Source organism: Lytechinus variegatus, chromosome 4 (assembly GCF_018143015.1).
Source record: "Lytechinus variegatus isolate NC3 chromosome 4, Lvar_3.0, whole genome shotgun sequence".
Taxonomy (NCBI): Eukaryota; Metazoa; Echinodermata; class Echinoidea; order Temnopleuroida; family Toxopneustidae; genus Lytechinus; species Lytechinus variegatus.
The window spans coordinates 56,969,711-56,992,508 of NC_054743.1; the positions used below are offsets into that span (position 1 = coordinate 56,969,711).

A 22,798-nucleotide genomic window follows, 5' to 3' on the forward strand; every position below is an offset into this window, starting at 1 on the left:
GTCTCACTTGCAACGAAACCAGTCCGAAAAATACAACAGTGTTGTAATAAAAATCTTACTTTTGTTCATTCACTGTTGACAATGCAAAGCAATCTTCGTTATTCCATGTAGTTTAGATCAAATTATCAACATGTCATTTCTCTGAGTTTGCTTTATCAATTCAAATTATATTGCGTTCAGCATGAAACAAGGCCTTAATAAAGGAATAGAACATACAGGTTACCTTTATTGTGAGCCACTTAGGTTATATGTCATATTCATTTAAACTTCGATTAAATTTGAAGGTACAAGGATATTCAAATCGCTTGTTTTAAATTAGAAGAAACAGCCTCCGAATATATTTGATGAAACAATTAACATTCGAATGGCACCTACAGGTTCATAGTTTATCATTTGAACGTAATATTTTAGACATTATGTACATTACTAGACGGACGCGTCTGTCGTTATTTGTTCTATTATTATTTACGTACTTGTGAACAAGGGAAAAGAGTAACAAATAATGGTTCATTTCAATAAACAATCAAATAACCATCTACCTCCTGACCTATGACATATCTGAAATAAAAATTATAATGGTCTTTAATTATTCAGGAGAGAAAATGTAAGTACAGTGCGTCCCAGGAAAGAGGGACACCGGAATTAAGTATAATTAGCGGACTGGAGTCTGTGACTATAAGAAGGTGAAATCAAGAATATCATTATAGATTGACTGAATTCATTTTGCTGCTATTTCAATTCAAACACAAATTGAAATACAAACTTAAGTAAAATATAAAGGACAATCAAGTGGAATGCCTCTGGCCGTCTCACCTGCATCACGCGATTTAATATAGCAGCAGTGCTGATTTTTGATAACTACTATAACTCACACAAGATGTTCAGTGATAATTGGTTACTCTTATTTCCACGTTTTATAAAGTTGACCAATACACTTATAGAGATATGATGGCAATTCAACAAATACCCCTAACGTGGCCAAAGGTCATTGACCTTAAATGACCTTTGACCTTGAGCATGTGACCTGAAACTCGCACGGGATGTTCAGTGATACTTGATTATTATTATTTCCAAGTTTCATGATTCAGATCCATAAACGTTCAAAGTTATGGTAATTCAACAGATAGCCCCGATTCGGCCGAAGTTCATTGACCCTAAATGACCTTTGGCCTTGGTCATGTGGCGTGAAACCCATGCAGGATGTTCAGTGATACTTGATTAACCGTATGTATAAGTTTCATGAACTAAGTCTATATATTTTCTAAGTTATGCTGTCATTTCAAAAAAACTTAACCTAAGGTTAAGATTTTGATGTTGATTCCCCAAACATGGTCTAAGTTCATTGACCCTAAATGACCTTTGACCTTAGTCATGTGACATGACATTCAGGCAGGATGTTGGGTAATACTTGATTAATTCTATAATCAAGTTTCATGAACTAGGTCCATATACTTTCTAAGTTATGCTGTCATTTCAAAAAACTTATCCTCAGGTTAAGACTTGGTATTGACGCCGCCGCCGTCGGAAAAGCGGCCCCTATATAGCCTCACTCTACTATGCAGGTGAGACAAAAAGAAAAGGAAATCAACTTTGAAGCAAAGTCTGCTTATGTCGGTTTCCTGGAATAACTACCGGATTAAAATGTAATTTTAAACTGTCAAAATGAAATCATGGTAATAGAAAAGAATGTTCAACAGAATAAAAAATAATACAAATTGGGCAAAACGCTTTATGCCTATACACAATGATGAAACTATAATAATATATCATTTCTCTGGTATAAAACATTAGACAAATTTCAGTTTGAATAGTGAATGTCCTTATCACTTCATACTGCACTAATTGGAAGAAAATGCTATGAAACATGAAGAGAACGACAATAAGAAACGGAAAATATACCTTTGCAGACAATGCTAAGGATGATAACGTTGAATAGAACTTGTCATGAAGTGAAGGACTGGTGGTTCCATATCTATCCCCGAGATGAAGTTCCCTGAGATTAGGCATCATACAAATGAACTGAGCCAGATGACGTGATGCAGACTGACGTTGACTGAGATCAATGTACTTGATATCAAGACGCTCAATCTGGAATAATAGTGACATAATGTTGAAAAAAAAATACGTCATCAAACAAGGGTCTGACTAACCCATTGAACTCTATTCTACATTCGGTTAAATGAACAAACCTGGATCATCGACTTATTGTGAATTATTCTTCGTCGATCACAAAATGTTATGAAAATCACAGCAATTAGCTCTAACAACGATGAATGGAAATATAATTATTCTTAATCATGATAATGTTTATCTAATCAAAGGCTGTTAATTTGCCATATTTCCTTTAATGAAAAAACCTGGTCGGTGTTTCGTGAAGATTCATCATTCATTAAATAGGCATGGTGATCCGGGTATCATGTATTCGTTATGCAACATTTGAAATTTCTAAAAAGACATTGAAAAAGACATCTAAGGTCATTTCATCTCGTAAAAAAATAATGGATATGTCGGCCTATATACTGCCTTCTTACAAATCGCTGATGTTTTTCAATATATTTATATTCATATTTCTATATCAGCTGGAAACTATTAAGATACCATCCTTTCTACCTTTGTGTCATCTTCTCTATGCCTTTGCCAGTGTAAATATATTTCCTTGCAGTTTAAATGGTACCCCGGGGTGAAATAATTATATCTAAATTATGTGAAATTCAACGACCAAAAACTGTAAATTCCAGAAATATCTGATGTATAATTTAATTATTGAATTTCAAAAATTATTATTATTTTGCGAAAACAGTCAATTACGCTGTCATGAAAACAGTATGCAATTGTTGTGCTGATGATTTCAGTTCCCGGCTTTCGTTTGTTATGATATGAAATCCTATCAATACAAAATAAAAAATGTGGATATGGTATGTCTCACTTGCAACGAAACTAGTCGGAAAAATACAACAGTGTTGTAATAAAAATCTTATTTTTGTTCATTCACTGTTGACAATGCTTGAATTAATGTAATTTCATACAATACAAAAATGATATTGAAATGTCATCATAAGCGTCTTCATCATGGTCATTGCATATTCATGAAGACATGTATTAAACTGCTTCACCAAATGTAATGCAATCTTCGTTATTCCATGTAGTTTAGATCAAATTATCAACATGTTATTTCTCTGAGTTTGCTTTATCAATTCAAATTATATTGCGTTCAGCATGAAACAAGGCCTTAATAAAGGAATAGAACATACAGGTTACCTTTATTGTGAGCCACTTAGGTTATATGTCATATTCATTTAAATTTCGATTAAATTTGAAGGTACAAGAATATTCAAATCGTTTTTTTTTTTAATTAGAAGAAACAGCCTCCGAATATATTTGATGAAACAATTAACATTCGAATGGCACCTATAGGTTCATAGTTTATTATTTGAACGTAATATTTTAGACATTATGTACATTACTAGACGAATGCGTCTGTCGTTATTTGTTCTATTATTATTTACGTACTTGTGAACATGGGAAAAGAGTAACAAATAATGGATCATTTCAATTAACAATCAAATAACCCTCTACCTCCTGACCTATGACATATCTGAAATAAAAATTATAATGGTCTTTAATTATTCAGGAGAGAAAATGTAAAATACAGTGCGTCCCAGGAAAGAGGGATTAAGTATAAATAGCGGACTGGAGTGTGTGACTATAAGGTGAAATCAAGAATATCATTATAGATTGACTGAATTAATTTTGCTGCTATTTCAATTCAAACACAAATTGAAATACAAACTTAAGTAAAATATAATGAACAAACAAGTGGAATGCCTCTGGCCGTCTCACCTGCATCACGTGATTTAATATAGCAGCAGTGCTGATTTTTGATAACTACTATAACTCACACAAGATGTTCAGTGATAATTGGTTACTCTTATTTCCACGTTTTATAAAGTTGACCAATACACTTATAGAGATATGATGGCAATTCAACAAATACCCCTAACGTGGCCAAAGGTCATTGACCTTAAATGACCTTTGACCTTGAGCATGTGACCTGAAACTCGCACGGGATGTTCAGTGATACTTGATTATTATTATTTCCAAGTTTCATGATTCAGATCCATAAACGTTCAAAGTTATGGTAATTCAACAGATAGCCCCGATTCGGCCAAAGTTCATTGACCCTAAATGACTTTTGGCCTTGGTCATGTGGCGTGAAACCCATGCAGGATGTTCAGTGATACTTGATTAACCGTATGTATAAGTTTCATGAACTAAATCTATATATTTTCTAAGTTATGATGACATTTCAAAAACTTAACCTTAGGTTAAGATTTTGATGTTGATTCCCCAAACATGGTCTAAGTTCATTGACCCTAAATGACCTTTGACCTTAGTCATGTGACATGACATTCAGGCAGGATGTTGGGTAATACTTGATTAATTCTATAATCAAGTTTCATGAACTAGGTCCATATACTTTCTAAGTTATGCTGTCATTTCAAAAAACTTATCCTCAGGTTAAGACTTGGTATTGACGCCGCCGCCGTCGGAAAAGCGGCCCCTATATAGCCTCACTCTACTATGCAGGTGAGACAAAAAGAAAAGGAAATCAACTTTGAAGCAAAGTCTGCTTATGTCGGTTTCCTGGAATAACTACCGGATTAAAATGTAATTTTAAACTGTCAAAATGAAATCATGGTAATAGAAAAGAATGTTCAACAGAATAAAAAATAATACAAATTGGGCAAAACGCTTTATGCCTATACACAATGATGAAACTATAATAATATATCATTTCTCTGGTATAAAACATTAGACAAATTTCAGTTTGAATAGTGAATGTCCTTATCACTTCATACTGCACTAATTGGAAGAAAATGCTATGAAACATGAAGAGAACGACAATAAGAAACTGAAAATATACCTTTGCAGACAATGCTAAGGATGATAACGTTGAATAGAACTTGTCATGAAGTGAAGGACTGGTGGTTCCATATCTATCCCCGAGATGAAGTTCCCTGAGATTAGGCATCATACAAATGAACTGAGCCAGATGACGTGATGCAGACTGACGTTGACTGAGATCAATGTACTTGATATCAAGACGCTCAATCTGGAATAATAGTGACATAATGTTGAAATAAAAATACGTCATCAAACAAGGGTCTGACTAACCCATTGAACTCTATTCTACATTCGGTTAAATGAACAAACCTGGATCATCGACTTATTGTGAATTATTCTTCGTCGATCACAAAATGTTATGAAAATCACAGCAATTAGCTCTAACAACGATGAATGGAAATATAATTATTCTTAATCATGATAATGTTTATCTAATCAAAGGCTGTTAATTTGCCATATTTCCTTTAATGAAAAAACCTGGTCGGTGTTTCGTGAAGATTCATCATTCATTAAATAGGCAAGGTGATCCGGGTATCATGTATTCGTTATGCAACATTTGAAATTTCTAAAAAGACATTGAAAAAGACATCTAAGGTCATTTCATCTCGTAAAAAATAATGGATATGTTGGCCTTTATACTGCCTTCTTACAAATCGCTGATGTTTTTCAATATATTTATATTCATATTTCTATATCAGCTGGAAACTATTAAGATACCATCCTTTCTACCTTTGTGTCATCTTCTCTATGCCTTTGCCAGTGTAAATATATTTCCTTACAGTTTAAATGGTACCCCGGGATGAAATAATTATATCTAAATTATGTGAAATTCAACGACCAAAAACTGTAAATTCCAGAAATATCTGATGTATAATTTAATTATTGAATTTCAAAAATTATTATTATTTTGCGAAAACAGTCAATTACGCTGTCATGAAAACAGTATGCAATTGTTGTGCTGATGATTTCAGTTCCCGGCTTTCGTTTGTTATGATATGAAATCCTATCAATACAAAATAAAAAATGTGGATATGGTATGTCTCACTTGCAACGAAACTAGTCGGAAAAATACAACAGTGTTGTAATAAAAATCTTATTTTTGTTCATTCACTGTTGACAATGCTTGAATTAATGTAATTTCATACAATACAAAAATGATATTGAAATGTCATCATAAGCGTCTTCATCATGGTCATTGCATATTCATGAAGACATGTATTAAACTGCTTCACCAAATGTAAAGCAATCTTCGTTATTCCATGTAGTTTAGATCAAATTATCAACATGTTATTTCTCTGAGTTTGCTTTATCAATTCAAATTATATTGCGTTCAGCATGAAACAAGGCCTTAATAAAGGAATAGAACATACAGGTTACCTTTATTGTGAGCCACTTAGGTTATATGTCATATTCATTTAAATTTCGATTAAATTTGAAGGTACAAGGATATTCAAATCGCTTGTTTTAAATTAGAAGAAACAGCCTCCGAATATATTTGATGAAACAATTAACATTCGAATGGCACCTATAGGTTCATAGTTTATTATTTGAACGTAATATTTTAGACATTATGTACATTACTAGACGGATGCGTCTGTCGTTATTTGTTCTATTATTATTTACGTCCTTGTGAACAAGGGAAAAGAGTAAAAAAAAATGGTTCATTTCAATAAAAATCAAATAACCCTCTACCTCCTGACCTATGACATATCTGAAATAAAAATTATAATGGTCTTTAATTAATCAGGAGAGAAAATGTAAAGTACAGTACGTACCAGGAAAGAGGGATTAAGTATAATTAGCGGACTGGAGTGTGTGACTATAAGGACTATAAGAAGGAGAAATCAAGAATATCATTATAGATTGATTGAATTCATTTTGCTGCTATTTCAATTCAAACACAAATTGAAATACAAACTTAAGTAAAATATAATGAACAAACAAGTGGAATGCCTCTGGCCGTCTCACCTGCATCACGTGATTTAATATAGCAGCAGTGCTGATTTTTGATAACTACTATAACTCACACAAGATGTTCAGTGATAATTGGTTACTCTTATTTCCACGTTTTATAAAGTTGACCAATACACTTATAGAGATATGATGGCAATTCAACAAATACCCCTAACGTGGCCAAAGGTCATTGACCTTAAATGACCTTTGACCTTGAGCATGTGACCTGAAACTCGCACGGGATGTTCAGTGATACTTGATTATTATTATTTCCAAGTTTCATGATTCAGATCCATAAACGTTCAAAGTTATGGTAATTCAACAGATAGCCCCGATTCGGCCAAAGTTCATTGACCCTAAATGACCTTTGGCCTTGGTCATGTGGCGTGAAACCCATGCAGGATGTTCAGTGATACTTGATTAACCGTATGTATAAGTTTCATGAACTAAGTCTATATATTTTCTAAGTTATGATGACATTTCAAAAACTTAACCTTAGGTTAAGATTTTGATGTTGATTCCCCAAACATGGTCTAAGTTCATTGACCCTAAATGACCTTTGACCTTAGTCATGTGACATGACATTCAGGCAGGATGTTGGGTAATACTTGATTAATTATATAATCAAGTTTCATGAACTAGGTCCATATACTTTCTAAGTTATGCTGTCATTTCAAAAAACTTATCCTCAGGTTAAGACTTGGTATTGACGCCGCCGCCGTCGGAAAAGCGGCCCCTATATAGCCTCACTCTACTATGCAGGTGAGACAAAAAGAAAAGGAAATCAACTTTGAAGCAAAGTCTGCTTATGTCGGTTTCCTGGAATAACTACCGGATTAAAATGTAATTTTAAACTGTCAAAATGAAATCATGGTAATAGAAAAGAATGTTCAACAGAATAAAAAATAATACAAATTGGGCAAAATGCTTTATGCCTATACACAATGATGAAACTATAATAATATATCATTTCTCTGGTATAAAACATTAGACAAATTTCAGTTTGAATAGTGAATGTCCTTATCACTTCATACTGCACTAATTGGAAGAAAATGCTATGAAACATGAAGAGAACGACAATAAGAAACTGAAAATATACCTTTGCAAACAATGCTAAGGATGATAACGTTGAATAGAACTTGTCATGAAGTGAAGGACTAGTGGTTCCATATCTATCCCCGAGATGAAGTTCCCTGAGATGAGGCATCTTACAAATGAACTGAGCCAGATCACGTGATGCAGACTGACGTTGACTGAGATCAATGTACTTGATATCAAGACACTCAATCTGGAATAATAGTGACATAATGTTGAAATAAAAATACGTCATCAAACAAGGGTCTAATTGAACCATTGAACTCTATTCTACATTCAGTTAAATGAACAAACCTGAATCATCGACTTATTGTGACTTACTCTTCGTCGATCACATAATGTTATGAAAATCACAGTAATTAGCTCTAACAACGATGAATGGAAATATAATTATTCTTAATCATGATAATGGTTATCTAATCAAAGGCTGTTAATTTGCCATATTTCCTTTAATGAAAAAACCTGGTCGGTGTTACGTGAAGATTCATCATTCATTAAATAGGCATGGTGATCCGGGTATTATGTATTCATTATGCAACATTTGAAATTTCTAAAAAGACATTGAAAAAGACATCTAAGGTCATTTCATCTCGTAAAAAAAAATAATGGATATGTCGGCCTATATACTGCCTTCTTACAAATCGCTGATGTTTTTCAATATATTTATATTCATATTTCTATATCAGCTGGAAACTATTAAGATACCATCCTTTCTACCTTTGTCTCATCTTCTCTATGACTTTGCCACTGTAAATATATTTCCTTGCAGTTTAAATGGTAACCCGGGGTGAAATGGACATGGTCTACTTTTATTTAGTCTGAATGCAACATACCTACTAACAAGTCCTCAGAAAGTAATGTAAAATACTATTTTGTATCTTTATCTGTGAACTAAAGTCGGGTGTCTGGAAAACGAAGACAGAAGACCGGGGACACGTATCACACTCGTGTGAAAGCGTTTGTAGTTCACGCACGAAGTGTGTACAAAGCAGTGCAAAGTGTGTACAAAACACGTGCGCGGGTTAGAATGGACTTTGGACCTTGCCCCCTACACATGTTCTCCCATTGACAATACGTGGGTCCCCGGTCTTCGATCTTCGTTTTCCAGACCTGTTGTTGGGTGTCTGGAAAACGAAGACAGAAGACCGGGGATCGCATCGATCCGTCTAGCTAAAATAAACCATTATTTTATTCAGATCAAATTCAGGAATATTCTGATATTGGATATGTAATCAGTTATGATTGGTTGATAAGTTAATGATTAATTGTATGGATATCGTGATGTGAATGATAATTGATTGAGCAATATATCGCGCTCAGCTGGCATTAAAATTTTAGTACCATTGACATAACACATGTCCCCGGTCTTCCATTATGAAAGATTTCTGCCTAAATGAGACAGAAAATCGTGTACAACTCTTGAACGCACACACAGGTCACGGAGTGACCCTGAGTGCAAACAGCTGACTGTGTTACAACTTAGGGGTGATACATTTTCTAAATAGGGGTGATCAAACTCACTGGAGGGACTTTAATTCACTTATAACAAAGAAATGTGTACTACAGTACTCCTGTTGAATGCTCTGGTGAAAATTATATGAGTTTCACATTCATTTAAACGGGAGGACAAGATTATTGTATATATCGAGTGCATTATGCATAAATCATACTACCATTGCGACCCCTGCCCGGCCAATGGTTCAGGCATGACGATCCTGAGTGACGTCACCGATAGAGACCTCAAATGCCAGGAGAGCCTATTCGACAACTAACTTCATCTAAAAAACACGAATTGATCTAACATCCAATGGGGAAATGGCTTTCATTTTCGTGAAATATACACTCCATTCTTCAATAAATCTTTCACCCCGTCGTTAACTGCCCGTTCATTCTCGAGCAATGGGGGAATGAATACAGAGTGTCTCAAAGTTTGTGTGAAAAAAGGTGCATTTTCCATACAACTTCTGCCAAAAAGCAATGCGTAAGGGAAAGATTAGCCCCAAAACACGAATAGATGAGTTAATCAAATGGAATGAATCATAAAAATCAGTGAAAAATAGTTTCTCCTGTACTCATTACTGAATACCCCGACTTGAGACGATTAATTTTTCCCCCTCTCCATCAACTTTTAAGAAAAAGGGTGCATATTTTCATAAAAATATAATGTGTTATATCGACGGACGCCCGTGCGTACGAGCAGGAGGAAGCCAAATGTCTCGTATTTTTCATAATGATCTTCGTTTTCCAGGCCTGTTGTTGGGTGTCTGGAAAACGAAGACAGAAGACCGGGGATCGCGTATAATTTTGTCTAGCTAAGATAGGCCTATAATATTCAGCACCAGTTCAAGAATATTTTGATCTTGGATACGTCATCTGCTATATATGATTGGCTGCGGATAAGTTATGGTTATTTGTGTGAATGTTTCTAGGACAATTACCCCCCGGACAACTACCCCCGGACAATTTAACTACCCCCGGACAATTATCCCTCCGGACAATTTAACTACCCCCCGGACAATTACGCCTGGACAATCACTCCCGGACAACTACCCCCGGACAATAAGCCCCCCGAGGACAATTACCCCCTGGACAATAACCCCCGAGGACAATTATCCCCCGGACAATTACCCCTGCCTGAGGACAATAACGTACAAGCAGTCTCAACTTAACTGCCGTTTGCAACTATTTTACTACCATTGACATAACGCATGTCCCCGGTCTTCGATCTTCGTTTTCCAGACCTGTTGTTGGGTGTCTGGAAAACGAAGACAGAAGACCGGGGATCGCATCCTTCTGGCTAAAATGCACCATAATTATATTCAGATCAAATTCAGGAATATTCTGATATTGGATATGTAATCAGTTATGATTGGTTGATAAGTTAATGATTAATTGTATGGATATCGTGATGTGAATGATAATTGATTGAGCAATATATCGCGCTCAGCTGGCATTAAAATTTTAGTACCATTGACATAACGCATGTCCCCGGTCTTCCATCTTCGTTTTCCAGACCTGTTGTTGGGTGTCTGGAAAACGAAGACAGAAGACCGGGGATCGCATCGATCCGTCTAGCTAAAATAAACCATTATTTTATTCAGATCAAATTCAGGAATATTCTGATATTGGATATGTAATCAGTTATGATTGGTTGATAAGTTAATGATTAATTGTATGGATATCGTGATGTGAATGATAATTGATTGAGCAATATATCGCGCTCAGCTGGCATTAAAATTTTAGTACCATTGACATAACACATGTCCCCGGTCTTCCATCTTCGTTTTCCAGACCTGTTGTTGGGTGTCTGGAAAACGAAGACAGAAGACCGGGGATCGCGTATAATTTTGTCTAGCTAAGATAGGCCTATAATATTCAGCACCAGTTCAAGAATATTTTGATCTTGGATACGTCATCTGCTATATATGATTGGCTGCGGATAAGTTATGGTTATTTGTGTGAATGTTTCTAGGACAATTACCCCCCGGACAACTATCCCCGGACAATTATCCCCCGGACAATTTAACTACCCCCGGACAATTATCCCCCGGACAATTTAACTACCCCCCCGGACAATTACGCCTGGACAATCACTCCCGGACAACTACCCCCGGACAATAAGCCCCCCGAGGACAATTACCCCTGGACAATAACCCCCGAGGACAATTATCCCCCGGACAATACCCCTGCCTGAGGACAATAACGTACAAGCAGTCTCAACTTAAATGCCGTTTGCAACTATTTTACTACCATTGACATAACGCATGTCCCCGGTCTTCGATCTTCGTTTTCCAAACCTGTTGTTGGGTGTCTGGAAAACGAAGACAGAAGATCGGGGATCGCATCGATCCGTCTCGCTGAAATAAACCATTATTTTATTCAGATCAAATTCAGGAATATTCTGATATTGGATATGTAATGAATTATGATTGGTTAATAATTGTATGGTTATCGTAATGTGAATGATAATTGATTGAGCAATATATCGCGCTCAGCCCGGCGCTCAGCTCAGCTGGCATTAAAATTTTATACCATTGACATAACGCATGTCCCCGGTCTTCGATCTTCGTTTTCCAGACCTGTTGTTGGGTGTCTGGAAAACGAAGACAGAAGACCGGGGCCATCGCATCCGTCTAGCTAAAATAAACCATTATTATATTCAGATCAAACTAAATTCAGGAATATTCTGATATTGGATATGTAATGAATTATGATTGGTTAATGATTAATGGTATAGATATCGTAATGTGAATGATAATTGAGTGAGCAATATATCGCGCTCAGCTCAGCTGGCATTAAAATTCTATACCATTGACATAACGCATGTCCCCGGTCTTCGATCTTCGTTTTCCAGACCTGTTGTTGGGTGTCTGGAAAACGAAGACAGAAGACCGGGCCATCGCATCCGTCTAGCTAAAATAAACCATTATTATATTCAGATCAAATTCAGGAATATTCTGATATTGGATATGTGATGAATTATGATTGGTTAATGATTAATTGTATATGGATATCGTAATGTGAATGATAATTGAGTGAGCAATATATCGCGCTCAGCTCAGCTGGCATTAAAATTTTATACCATTGACATAACGCATGTCCCCGGTCTTCGATCTTCGTTTTCCAGACCTGTTGTTGGGTGTCTGGAAAACGAAGACAGAAGACCGGGGCCATCGCATCCGTCTAGCTAAAATAAACCATTATTATATTCAGATCAAATTCAGGAATATTCTGATATTGGATATGTAATGAATTATGATTGGTTAATGATTAATTGTATGGATATCGTAATGTGAATGATAATTGATTGAGCAATATATCGCGCTCAGCTCAGCTGGCATTAAAATTTCACACCATTGACATAACGCATGTCCCCGGTCTTCGATCTTCGTTTTCCAGACCTGTTGTTGGGTGTCTGGAAAACGAAGACAGATGACCGGGGCCATCGCATCCGTCTAGCTAAAATAAACCATTATTATATTCAGATCAAATTCAGGAATATTCTGATATTGGATATGTAATGAATTATGATTGGTTAATGATTAATTGTATAGATATCGTAATGTGAATGATAATTGATTGAGCAATTATCGCGCTCAGCTCAGCTGGCATTAAAATTTCACACCATTGACATAACGCATGTCCCCGGTCTTCGATCTTCGTTTTCCAGACCTGTTGTTGGGTGTCTGGAAAACGAAGACAGAAGACCGGGGCCATCGCATCCGTCTAGCTAAAATAAACCATTATTATATTCAGATCAAATTCAGGAATATTCTGATATTGGATATGTAATGAATTATGATTGGTTAATGATTAATTGTATGGATATCGTAATGTGAATGATAATTGAGTGAGCAATATATCGCGCTCAGCTCAGCTGGCATTAAAATTTTATACCATTGACATAACGCATGTCCCCGGTCTTCGATCTTCGTTTTCCAGACCTGTTGTTGGGTGTCTGGAAAACGAAGACAGAAGACCGGGGCCATCGCATCCGTCTAGCTAAAATAAACCATTATTATATTCAGATCAAATTCAGGAATATTCTGATATTGGATATGTGATGAATTATGATTGGTTAATGATTAATTGTATGGATATCGTAATGTGAATGATAATTGAGTGAGCAATATATCGCGCTCAGCTCAGCTGGCATTAAAATTTTATACCATTGACATAACGCATGTCCCCGGTCTTCGTTTTCCAGACCTGTTGTTGGGTGTCTGGAAAACGAAGACAGAAGACCGGGGCCATCGCATCCGTCTAGCTAAAATAAACCATTATTATATTCAGATCAAATTCAGGAATATTCTGATATTGGATATGTAATCAGTTATGATTGGTTGATAAGTTAATGATTAATTGTATGGATGTCGTTATGTGAATGATAATTGATCAAACAAAATATTGCTAAATTTTAAAAATTCAATAACTTTGTTATCCGATTTTGATGAAATTTTCGGTATTATATTCGTGAATTCTACTCTATTCATTAAGCTATACATACTTTCAGCCCGGACCATCCCATTAAAAACTCCTTATAAAATAAACCTAATTGTAATAGAAAGCAATGTCATCGACCTAAGACAGGTGGCAAGCGCGCCCTTGTGAATGTATTTTCCATACGGTCGGCGAACATGAAACAATAGTGCGTCGCTTGCTTACTACTTTGCGGATAAACCGGCCGAGACGTTCCCACGCGTACATTTCGAGACAGCAACATTCAGTACGCGTTTGGAAGCCCTGTTTACACGTGCATCGGCTTTTGGCTCAGAACCATAAGCCGATGCAGAATTGGCTTTTATGGTCTATCTTGCACCGCAGAATCGGCTAACCCTCTCTGGGAATCGACGGGCGGACGACATTTATACCGTTTTCATACTGAAGGCGAAGTTGAGTTACTCCGGAATAACTCCGGATTGAGTTTATACGCTTGTACTGCGGACCGACTTTAAACCCCCTTTCATATTGGCAAACACCGCAGCGGTGTATCCGCAGTTGTTGCCATAGTTTCCAAGCGAGTTCGCGCCAAACGTGTTGCGAGATCACAGCGATAAGTGCATACCGCATTTCCGGTGCGGAGTAACTCCGTTTGTAACCCTCTTCTCGAAGTGGGTTGAGTACACCGCTTTGAATCCGGATCAACTAATCTCAGAATTTTCATATTGCCCTCCAAAGTGGAGTAACTCCTCCTGGACTCCGGACTAACTCCACTTCGGCTCTCACTATGAAAGGGGTATTAGTCTCGCCTTCACCTCTTGTGGGCGAGACAAACAATGAGAGAGGGAAAGAGAATAAAGAAACAAGAGGAGAAAGGAAAAGGACGTGGAGTGAACAAATCTAATCATCCTGAAATAGGGCCTACTATTAAACAAGTGAGAAAGGGGTTAGAAATAAAGAGATGGCAAAGTGAAATGGAAATTTTAGGCGGGAAAGGGATGGAAAAGAGGTTAAAATAAACGGGATGTGAAAATGCTAACATGAAATCTGAATAGAAAACAGAAAAACAAGGGGGAAAAGAAAGAAATTAAGAACACAACAGCTAGTGGCTGTCTCAGGGCGGGGGCTGTGCCCACCTCCCCTGAAAAAAAATTGGCAGAGCAAAAAAAAGAGAGAAAGAAGAAAAGATAAAAGGAAAAGAAGAAGAAAAGATAAGTGGAAAATAAGAGGAGGAAGACGAGTGAATGAAATAATGTGAGGGGAAGACTTGCCAAAAAAAAATCTTTCATGTTACTATAAAAAAAATCTTTGCTTTTGCTTCGCGCCAGAATTGCCTGTTCGATGAGATTCGTATCTTGCTCAATACATGTAGGCTGATATGGAGCAAGTTTTGAATTTATTATACGAAACATAATTAGCTCGGACATCGAGCTTTCAATATTTTTTTTCATTCACAAATTTAAGTGCTCTGTAAAATGTCCGTTTTATTGTCTACATATCAGCATTTTTTTTTAAAGCTCACGCTGCGTGGTCACATTGTTTGATTTGCCAAGTTCCTATTGTCTATAATGTTCCATTAAAGAATGTATTCAGAAAGCCCAGATTCTAGGTCTAAATCTAAAACATGCGCGATAGCCTGCATGTTCTTTATTTAAAATCTATTTGAATTATCCAGTTTCACATCATAATATCAATAATTGTCTGCTCGCGCCTCACGATCGCATTAGTAATGATACCCAATTAACTATATCTTATTTATGATTTACAAAATATGAATAGTGTCCCGCTTTTAGGTCTGAAATCTCTTCATTTTTCCTCTCGCGCTTCGCGCTCGCATCCATTGTTTCGTTACATACCTATCCCTTTTATTGATACAAAAAGTAATTACCATTCTTTTAGGTCGGAATGTTAAAAAAATGCTTTATTGAAATATATACCGTCTTCGTGGGTACCTATAAACAGTCCTTAACAGGTCCCTTTTCGATAATGCTAGGACAGTTAATAACAATTTCTGCTCGCGCTTTGCGCTTGCAGTAATTATCTAGTTACATACGCATCTTGTTCAGGTTCACAAACATTGCCCAGAATAGTCAATTTTCAGGTTAAAATATATACATGCAATTTCAAAAATTTTCAGCTCGCGCTTCGCGCTCACATATATGGAGCTTAAAATATCAAGATTTGACGTTAATATACAAAACATATTTTATCTCGGATATCGAGCTTTCATTATTTTTTTCAATTTACAAATTGATTTTTTCTTGAAAGTGCTCTGTAAAATGTCCTTTTTAGGTCTAAATATTAATATTTTCAGCCAGGCGCGTACGCAGGATTTTTGAAAGGGGGGGGGGGGTTCGAGCTGATTTTTTTTTAAATCTCCCGCCCAGTCTCTAAAAAGTGATGAGCGGGGGGGGAGGTGATGATTTTTTTTCTTTTTTTTCAGCGCTGCAAATAAGACAATAACATTTAAGAGGGGATGGGTATGTAACAGTGCGGTCATGACCCGCGAGCGAGCAGAAATGTTCTCGTTTTTGCGTTGAAAACATAACCTTTTTGTCAATAGTTTGTTGGTATCATAGTCGATGATACATGTCCTTCGGATCGTAGCACTCATGATATGGCCAACCGCGTAGCCAGGATTTCATTTTGGAGGGGGCGGTAAATGCACGCGAAGCGTGCCAACACTTACAGAGCGCGCTCCCTAGGGGGTGGGTGCAGGGAGGGGAGTTTCCCGCGCGAAGCGCGAAGCTTTTAGTGTTTCATAAATTTAAATGAAAAGGAGCCGTTTCTCTTGTCTCTAGTACCTCCAATTCGGTTGACTATATTGCGATTTTGAACCTTGTTTTCAAAAGTGATTGTAAACGCACAAAAGAGGTATACAATGGAGGAAATTAAAATGATAATAACTCCGCGCGAAGCGCGGAAGCTAAAGTGATTTATCAATTTTTCTTGCCACAAAACGGGTCCCGAGAAAAGGGTATTCTCAAAGATATATTGAAACTTTCTTTGGAAAGATCAGATTTGATTACAAACAATTTAGCATCAGTGCATATTTTTAACTCGCAAAACAGAGGAGAATATTGGTAGAGAAAGATATTCCTCCCCACGATGAGCAATGAAACTCTGAAATTTCAAAGGGCGGACGTTTCATAAAATGTAGATATCTCTAATACCCAATCGTCTCTAATTCAATTGATTTTCTAAGATTATTGAACTTCATTACAAGGAAAATAGTGCGCATAAAGTTGAAATTTCTGTGATTTATTGAAATTATCTATCTATATAATAAAGGATGATTAATTTTTTCGACTTATCATGAAGCGCTTCATTTTAAATATAAAGAAACTTAAGTGTCATTCACAATTTCAAACTGAGGGCGCAAAACAGGACAGGAGATGAATGTATACAGGGAAATGACATGAAGTTTAATACAATTTGATAAAAAATATTGTACTTTTTTTATTTAATACACGAATTCCATACCTTCCTCTTTTTAAATTAGGAACCTGTTTGCCCCCAAATTATGGTTGTTTATAGTAATGAGCTGAAAAGCGGGAGAAGCTGACTTTATGGAGGTGACGGCAGAAACTGATATAAAGATTTTACCCGCTCGGAGCCGACCAGACCAGAAGTTGCGCGATCAATTGAAAAAAAAAAGATAACTTCATACATTTACTTCTGCCTAACCTTACTCAAATTCATGCCCTAATGTATACAATTTTAACTTTAACTGGCAAGAAGCACATAGCTGAGGTGGAAAAACAGGGTTAGAGAAAAGGTGGGGGAACAATGGAGAACTTCAATATTGTCATTTAACCGCGCGCAGCGCGGAAGCAAAATTCATATATGAATTTAAAGCAAGAAGAGTGAAGGAGTTTCTCTTTTGAGAAAAAATAAAAAATAAATAGAAAAAACACAAAGCTACCTTTCTTCCCTTTCCTTCCTTCCCTTTTCCTTTTCTCCTCTCCTTTTTTCCCTTCTTTTTTTCTTTTTGGGGACGTTTTTTTTTTTTTGGGGGGCGACCGCCCCCCCCCTGGCTACGCACCTGGATATGGCCTTGATCAGAACACTAGAAACTTGAGAAATGTCATGAATAATTACGAGCGAGCGGAGTGAGCGAGCCGAAATTTTCGCGTTTTCCCGTCAAAACATACATTTCTTGTCAATAGTTTGTTAGTAAATCAAGTATTAGTCGATGCTACATGTCCTATTCGTAACACTCATATTACGGCCTTGAACAGGAGACTAGATACTTATGGAATTTCATAAATTATTACGAGCGAGCGGAGCGAGCTAACCGACATTTTAGCGTTTTCCGTCATTTTGGTTTTCATATTGGTAAAACATATTTTGTAAGAAAACGTATGTCTTTGTCTTGGTTCACTTGTATTCATAAGTATACATCATGATAATCATGTATGGCCTTGTTAATGGCGATACCGTGATCATGTCGGCGACATGCGGAAATAAAAGATATAATAAAATGGAGCGAGCGAAGCGAGCGGAAATTTTTTCTGTGTTTTTCGTCGGAAAAATGAGATTCTGTTCATTATTGCTGTCATATACATTATTGGGTAGGGGAACTGTCCGTAACCAGACCAAGGAGTTATCAGGCTCTTGCCAGATAACTCCTTGACCCAGACCGACCTCTGGGGAGACAAGCAAAAAAAAAAAAAAAAAAAAAAAAAGGAAACGAAACGAAACGAAAAGGGGGGGGGGGTTTGAACCCCCGAACCCCCCCCCCCTTGCGTACGCGCCTGTTTTCAGCTCACGCTACTCAGTCGCATTATTTGATTTGCATAGGTCTACTTCCTTATAAATTCTTACGTACCGTCCTTAAAATGCATCTTACACGAATTGTTTACTATCATGATTGCCAATTTGTTTAGAAAAAACACTGTTTTTGATTATGTCATATTCTTTACAATTGTTTACAATTTAGTAATTTTCATCAACACTTAATTTCATTCTTTAATGTTGCTTTCACCCAAGAGTAAAACACAAAAAACACCTTGTAATTTTACCATTTAGGGCCTAAATGGTAAAATTACAAGGTGTTCTTGTTTGTATTATCTTTGCATAAAGTTTTTGAGCTTGCTGGAATGTGCACCAATCGTTTCATAATCTTTAGCTTCTTATTAGTTGAATTGTTGTAAAATAACAGGATTATAAGTCCTACTTGACAGTGTTAGTGTTGATAGATGCGTTATCGACTTTCAATATATTTTTACCTATAAAGGTGTCTTTTTACGTTTTATCTATTTGCCTGATTTCTTTCCTGAAATTGAACCCAAAATAAATATTCAAAAAATCAGATCAGTTGGAATCGGAGATATTCAGCATTTGTGATTATTATGACTAATCGTGTTCAATTGATCTATGAAAACTTAGTATGAGGGCCAGTTTACACATTTTCTGATGAATATATGCATAGCCAATTGGGAGATTTCGGGTGCAAGACCCCCCCCCCCCCATTTTTCATGATGCAGAAGGCGCCGCTAAACAAAAAAAAAAAACGGAAAAAAGAAGAAAGTGAGAGAATAGGAAAAAGAGCAATATCAAAGAGAAAGAAAAAATTATCAAGGTCAGATAAAATAGAAAATATTTTGAAAAACCTGTGCCACCGACCAAAACTTAAAAAGGGTCCCGCTTCTAACATTGATGCTTGAGAGAAGGGATGATTTTATGGGGGTAATTGTCCTCAGGCAGGGGAAATTGTCCGGGGGATAATTGTCCTCGGGGGTTATTGTCCAGGGGGTAATTGTCCTCGAGGATAATTGTCCGAGGGGTAAGTGTCCTCGGGGGCTTATTGTCCGGGGTAGTTGTTCGGGGGGTAGTTGTCCGGGGGAATTGTCCGGGGGTGATTGTCCAGGGGTTAGTTGTCCGGGGGGTAGTTGTCCGGGGGGTAATTGTCCGGGGGGTAATTGTCCGGGGGTAATTGTCCGGGGGGGTAATTGTCCTAGAACCATTCACACAAATAACCATAACTTATCTGCAGCCAATCATGGCAGATGACGTATCCAAGATCAAAATATTCTTGAATGGTGCTGAATGATAGGCCTATCTTAGCTAGACAAAATTATACGCGATCCCCGGTCTTCTGTCTTCGTTTTCCAGACACCCAACAACAGGTCTGGAAAACGAAGATCGAAGACCGGGGACATGTGTTATGTCAATGGTAGTAAAATTGCAAATGCCAGCTGAGCGCGATATATTGCTCAATCAATTATCATTCACATCACGATATCCATACAATTATTCATTAACTTATCAGCCAATTATAACTGATTACATATCCAATATCAGAATATTTCTGAATTTGATCTGAATATAATAATGGTTTATTTTAGCTAGACGGATGCGATCCCCGGTCTTCTGTCTTCGTTTTCCAGACACCCAACAACAGGTTTGGAAAACGAAGACCGAAGACCGGGGACACGCGTAATATCAATGGTAGTAAAATAGTTGCAAACGGCAGTTAAGTTGAGACTGCTTGTACGTAATTGTCCTCAGGCAGGGGTAATTGTCCGGGGATAATTGTCCTCGGGGGTTATTGTCCAATTGTCCAGGGGTAATTGTCCTCGAGGATAATTGTCCGGGGCGGGGGGGGGGGGGGGTAAGTGTCCTCGGGGGGAGGGCTTATTGTCCGGAGGTAGTTGTTCGGGGGTAGTTGTCGGGGGAATTGTCCGGGGGTGATTGTCCAGGGGTTAGTTGTCCGGGGGGGGGGGTAATTGTCCGGGGGTAATTGTCCGGGGGTAATTGTCCGGGGGTAATTGTCCTAGAACCATTCACACAAATAACCATAACTTATCCGCAGCCAATCATAGCAGATGACGTATCCAAGATCAAAATATTCTTGAACTGGTGCTGAATATTATAGGCCTATCTTAGCTAGACAAAATTATACGCGATCCCCGGTCTTCTGTCTTCGTTTTCCAGACACCCAACAACAGGTCTGGAAAACGAAGATCGAAGACCGGGGACATGCGTTATGTCAATGGTATAAAATTTTAATGCCAGCTGAGCTGAGCGCGATATATTGCTCAATCAATTATCATTCACATTACGATATCCATACAATTAATCATTAACCAATCATAATTCATTACATATCCAATATCAGAATATTCCTGAATTTGATCTGAATTTATGGTTTATTTTAGCTAGACGGATGCGATGGCCCCGGTCTTCTGTCTTCGTTTTCCAGACACCCAACAACAGGTCGGGAAAACGAAGATCGAAGACCGGGGACTTGTCAATGGTATAAAATTTTAATGCCAGCTGAGCTGAGCGCGCATATTGCTCAATCAATTCTCATTCACATTACGATATCCATACAATTAATCATTTACTTATCAAACAATCATAATTCATCACATATCCAATATCAGAATATTCCTGAATTTAGTTTGATCTGAATATAATAATGGTTTATTTTAGCTAGACGGATGCGATGGCCCCGGTCTTCTGTCTTCGTTTTCCAGACACCCAACAACAGGTCTGGAAAACGAAGATCGAAGACCGGGGACATGCGTTATGTCAATGGTATAGAATTTTAATGCCAGCTGAGCTGAGCGCGCATATTGCTCAATCAATTATCATTCACATTACGATATCCATACAATTAATCATTTACTTATCAACGAATCATAATTCCTCACATATCCAATATCAGAATATTCCTGAATTTAGTTTGATCTGAATATAATAATGGTTTATTTTAGCTAGACGGATGCGATGGCCCCGGTCTTCTGTCTTCGTTTTCCAGACACCCAACAACAGGTCTGGAAAACGAAGATCGAAGACCGGGACATGCGTTATGTCAATGGTATAAAATTTAAATGCCAGCTGAGCTGAGCGCGATATATTGCTCAATCAATTATCATTCACATTACGATATCCATACAATTAATCATTAACCAATCATAATTCATTACATATCCAATATCAGAATATTCCTGAATTTGATCTGAATATAATAATGGTTTATTTTAGCTAGACGGATGCGATGGCCCCGGTCTTCTGTCTTCGTTTTCCAGACACCAAACAACAGGTCTGGAAAACGAAGATCGAAGACCGGGGACATGCGTTATGTCAATGGTATAAAATTTTAATGCCAGCTGAGCTGAGCGCGATATATTGCTCACTCAATTATCATTCACATTACGATATCCATACAATTAATCATTAACCAATCATAATTCATCACATATCCAATATCAGAATATTCCTGAATTTAGTTTGATCTGAATATAATAATGGTTTATTTTAGCTAGACGGATGCGATGGCCCTGGTCTTCTGTCTTCGTTTTCCAGACACCCAACAACAGGTCTGGAAAACGAAGATCGAAGACCGGGGACATGCGTTATGTCAATGGTATAAAATTTTAATGCCAGCTGAGCTGAGCGCGATATATTGCTCAATCAATTATCATTCACATTACGATATCCATACAATTAATCATTAACCAATCATAATTCATTACATATCCAATATCAGAATATTCCTGAATTTGATCTGAATATAATAATGGTTTATTTTAGCTAGACGGATGCGATGGCCCCGGTCTTCTGTCTTCGTTTTCCAGACACCCAACAACAGGTCTGGAAAACGAAGATCGAAGACCGGGGACATGCGTTATGTCAATGGGAGAACATGTGTAGGGGGCAAGGTCCAAAGTCCATTCTAACCCGCGCACGTGTTTTGTACACACTTTGCACTGCTTTGTACACACTTCGTGCGTGAACTACAAACGCTTTCACACGAGTGTGATATGTGTCCCCGGTCTTCGGTCTTCGTTTTCCAGACACCCAACTAAAGTCTGCTGATTGGTGTTGAAAATATCTGAAGCCAGGTTTAACATCTTACTGGACTCCGGTTTTGCTTCACGGACCTTCTTCTTAA

General features: G+C 37.2%; 1 protein-coding gene across 1 annotated transcript; it reads right to left on the minus strand.

Moving 5' to 3' along the window:
* Positions 1-652: 652 nt before the first annotated feature.
* LOC121413095 lies at positions 653-5,146 on the minus strand. Its single transcript, XM_041605859.1, has 3 exons — positions 4,925-5,146; positions 1,900-2,088; positions 653-673 (listed from the first exon to the last, which is right to left on the minus strand). Exons 1-3 carry the CDS (start codon positions 5,129-5,131, stop codon positions 653-655), a joined length of 417 nt encoding a protein of 138 aa, XP_041461793.1. The 5' UTR covers positions 5,132-5,146.
* Positions 5,147-22,798: the final 17,652 nt, after the last annotated feature.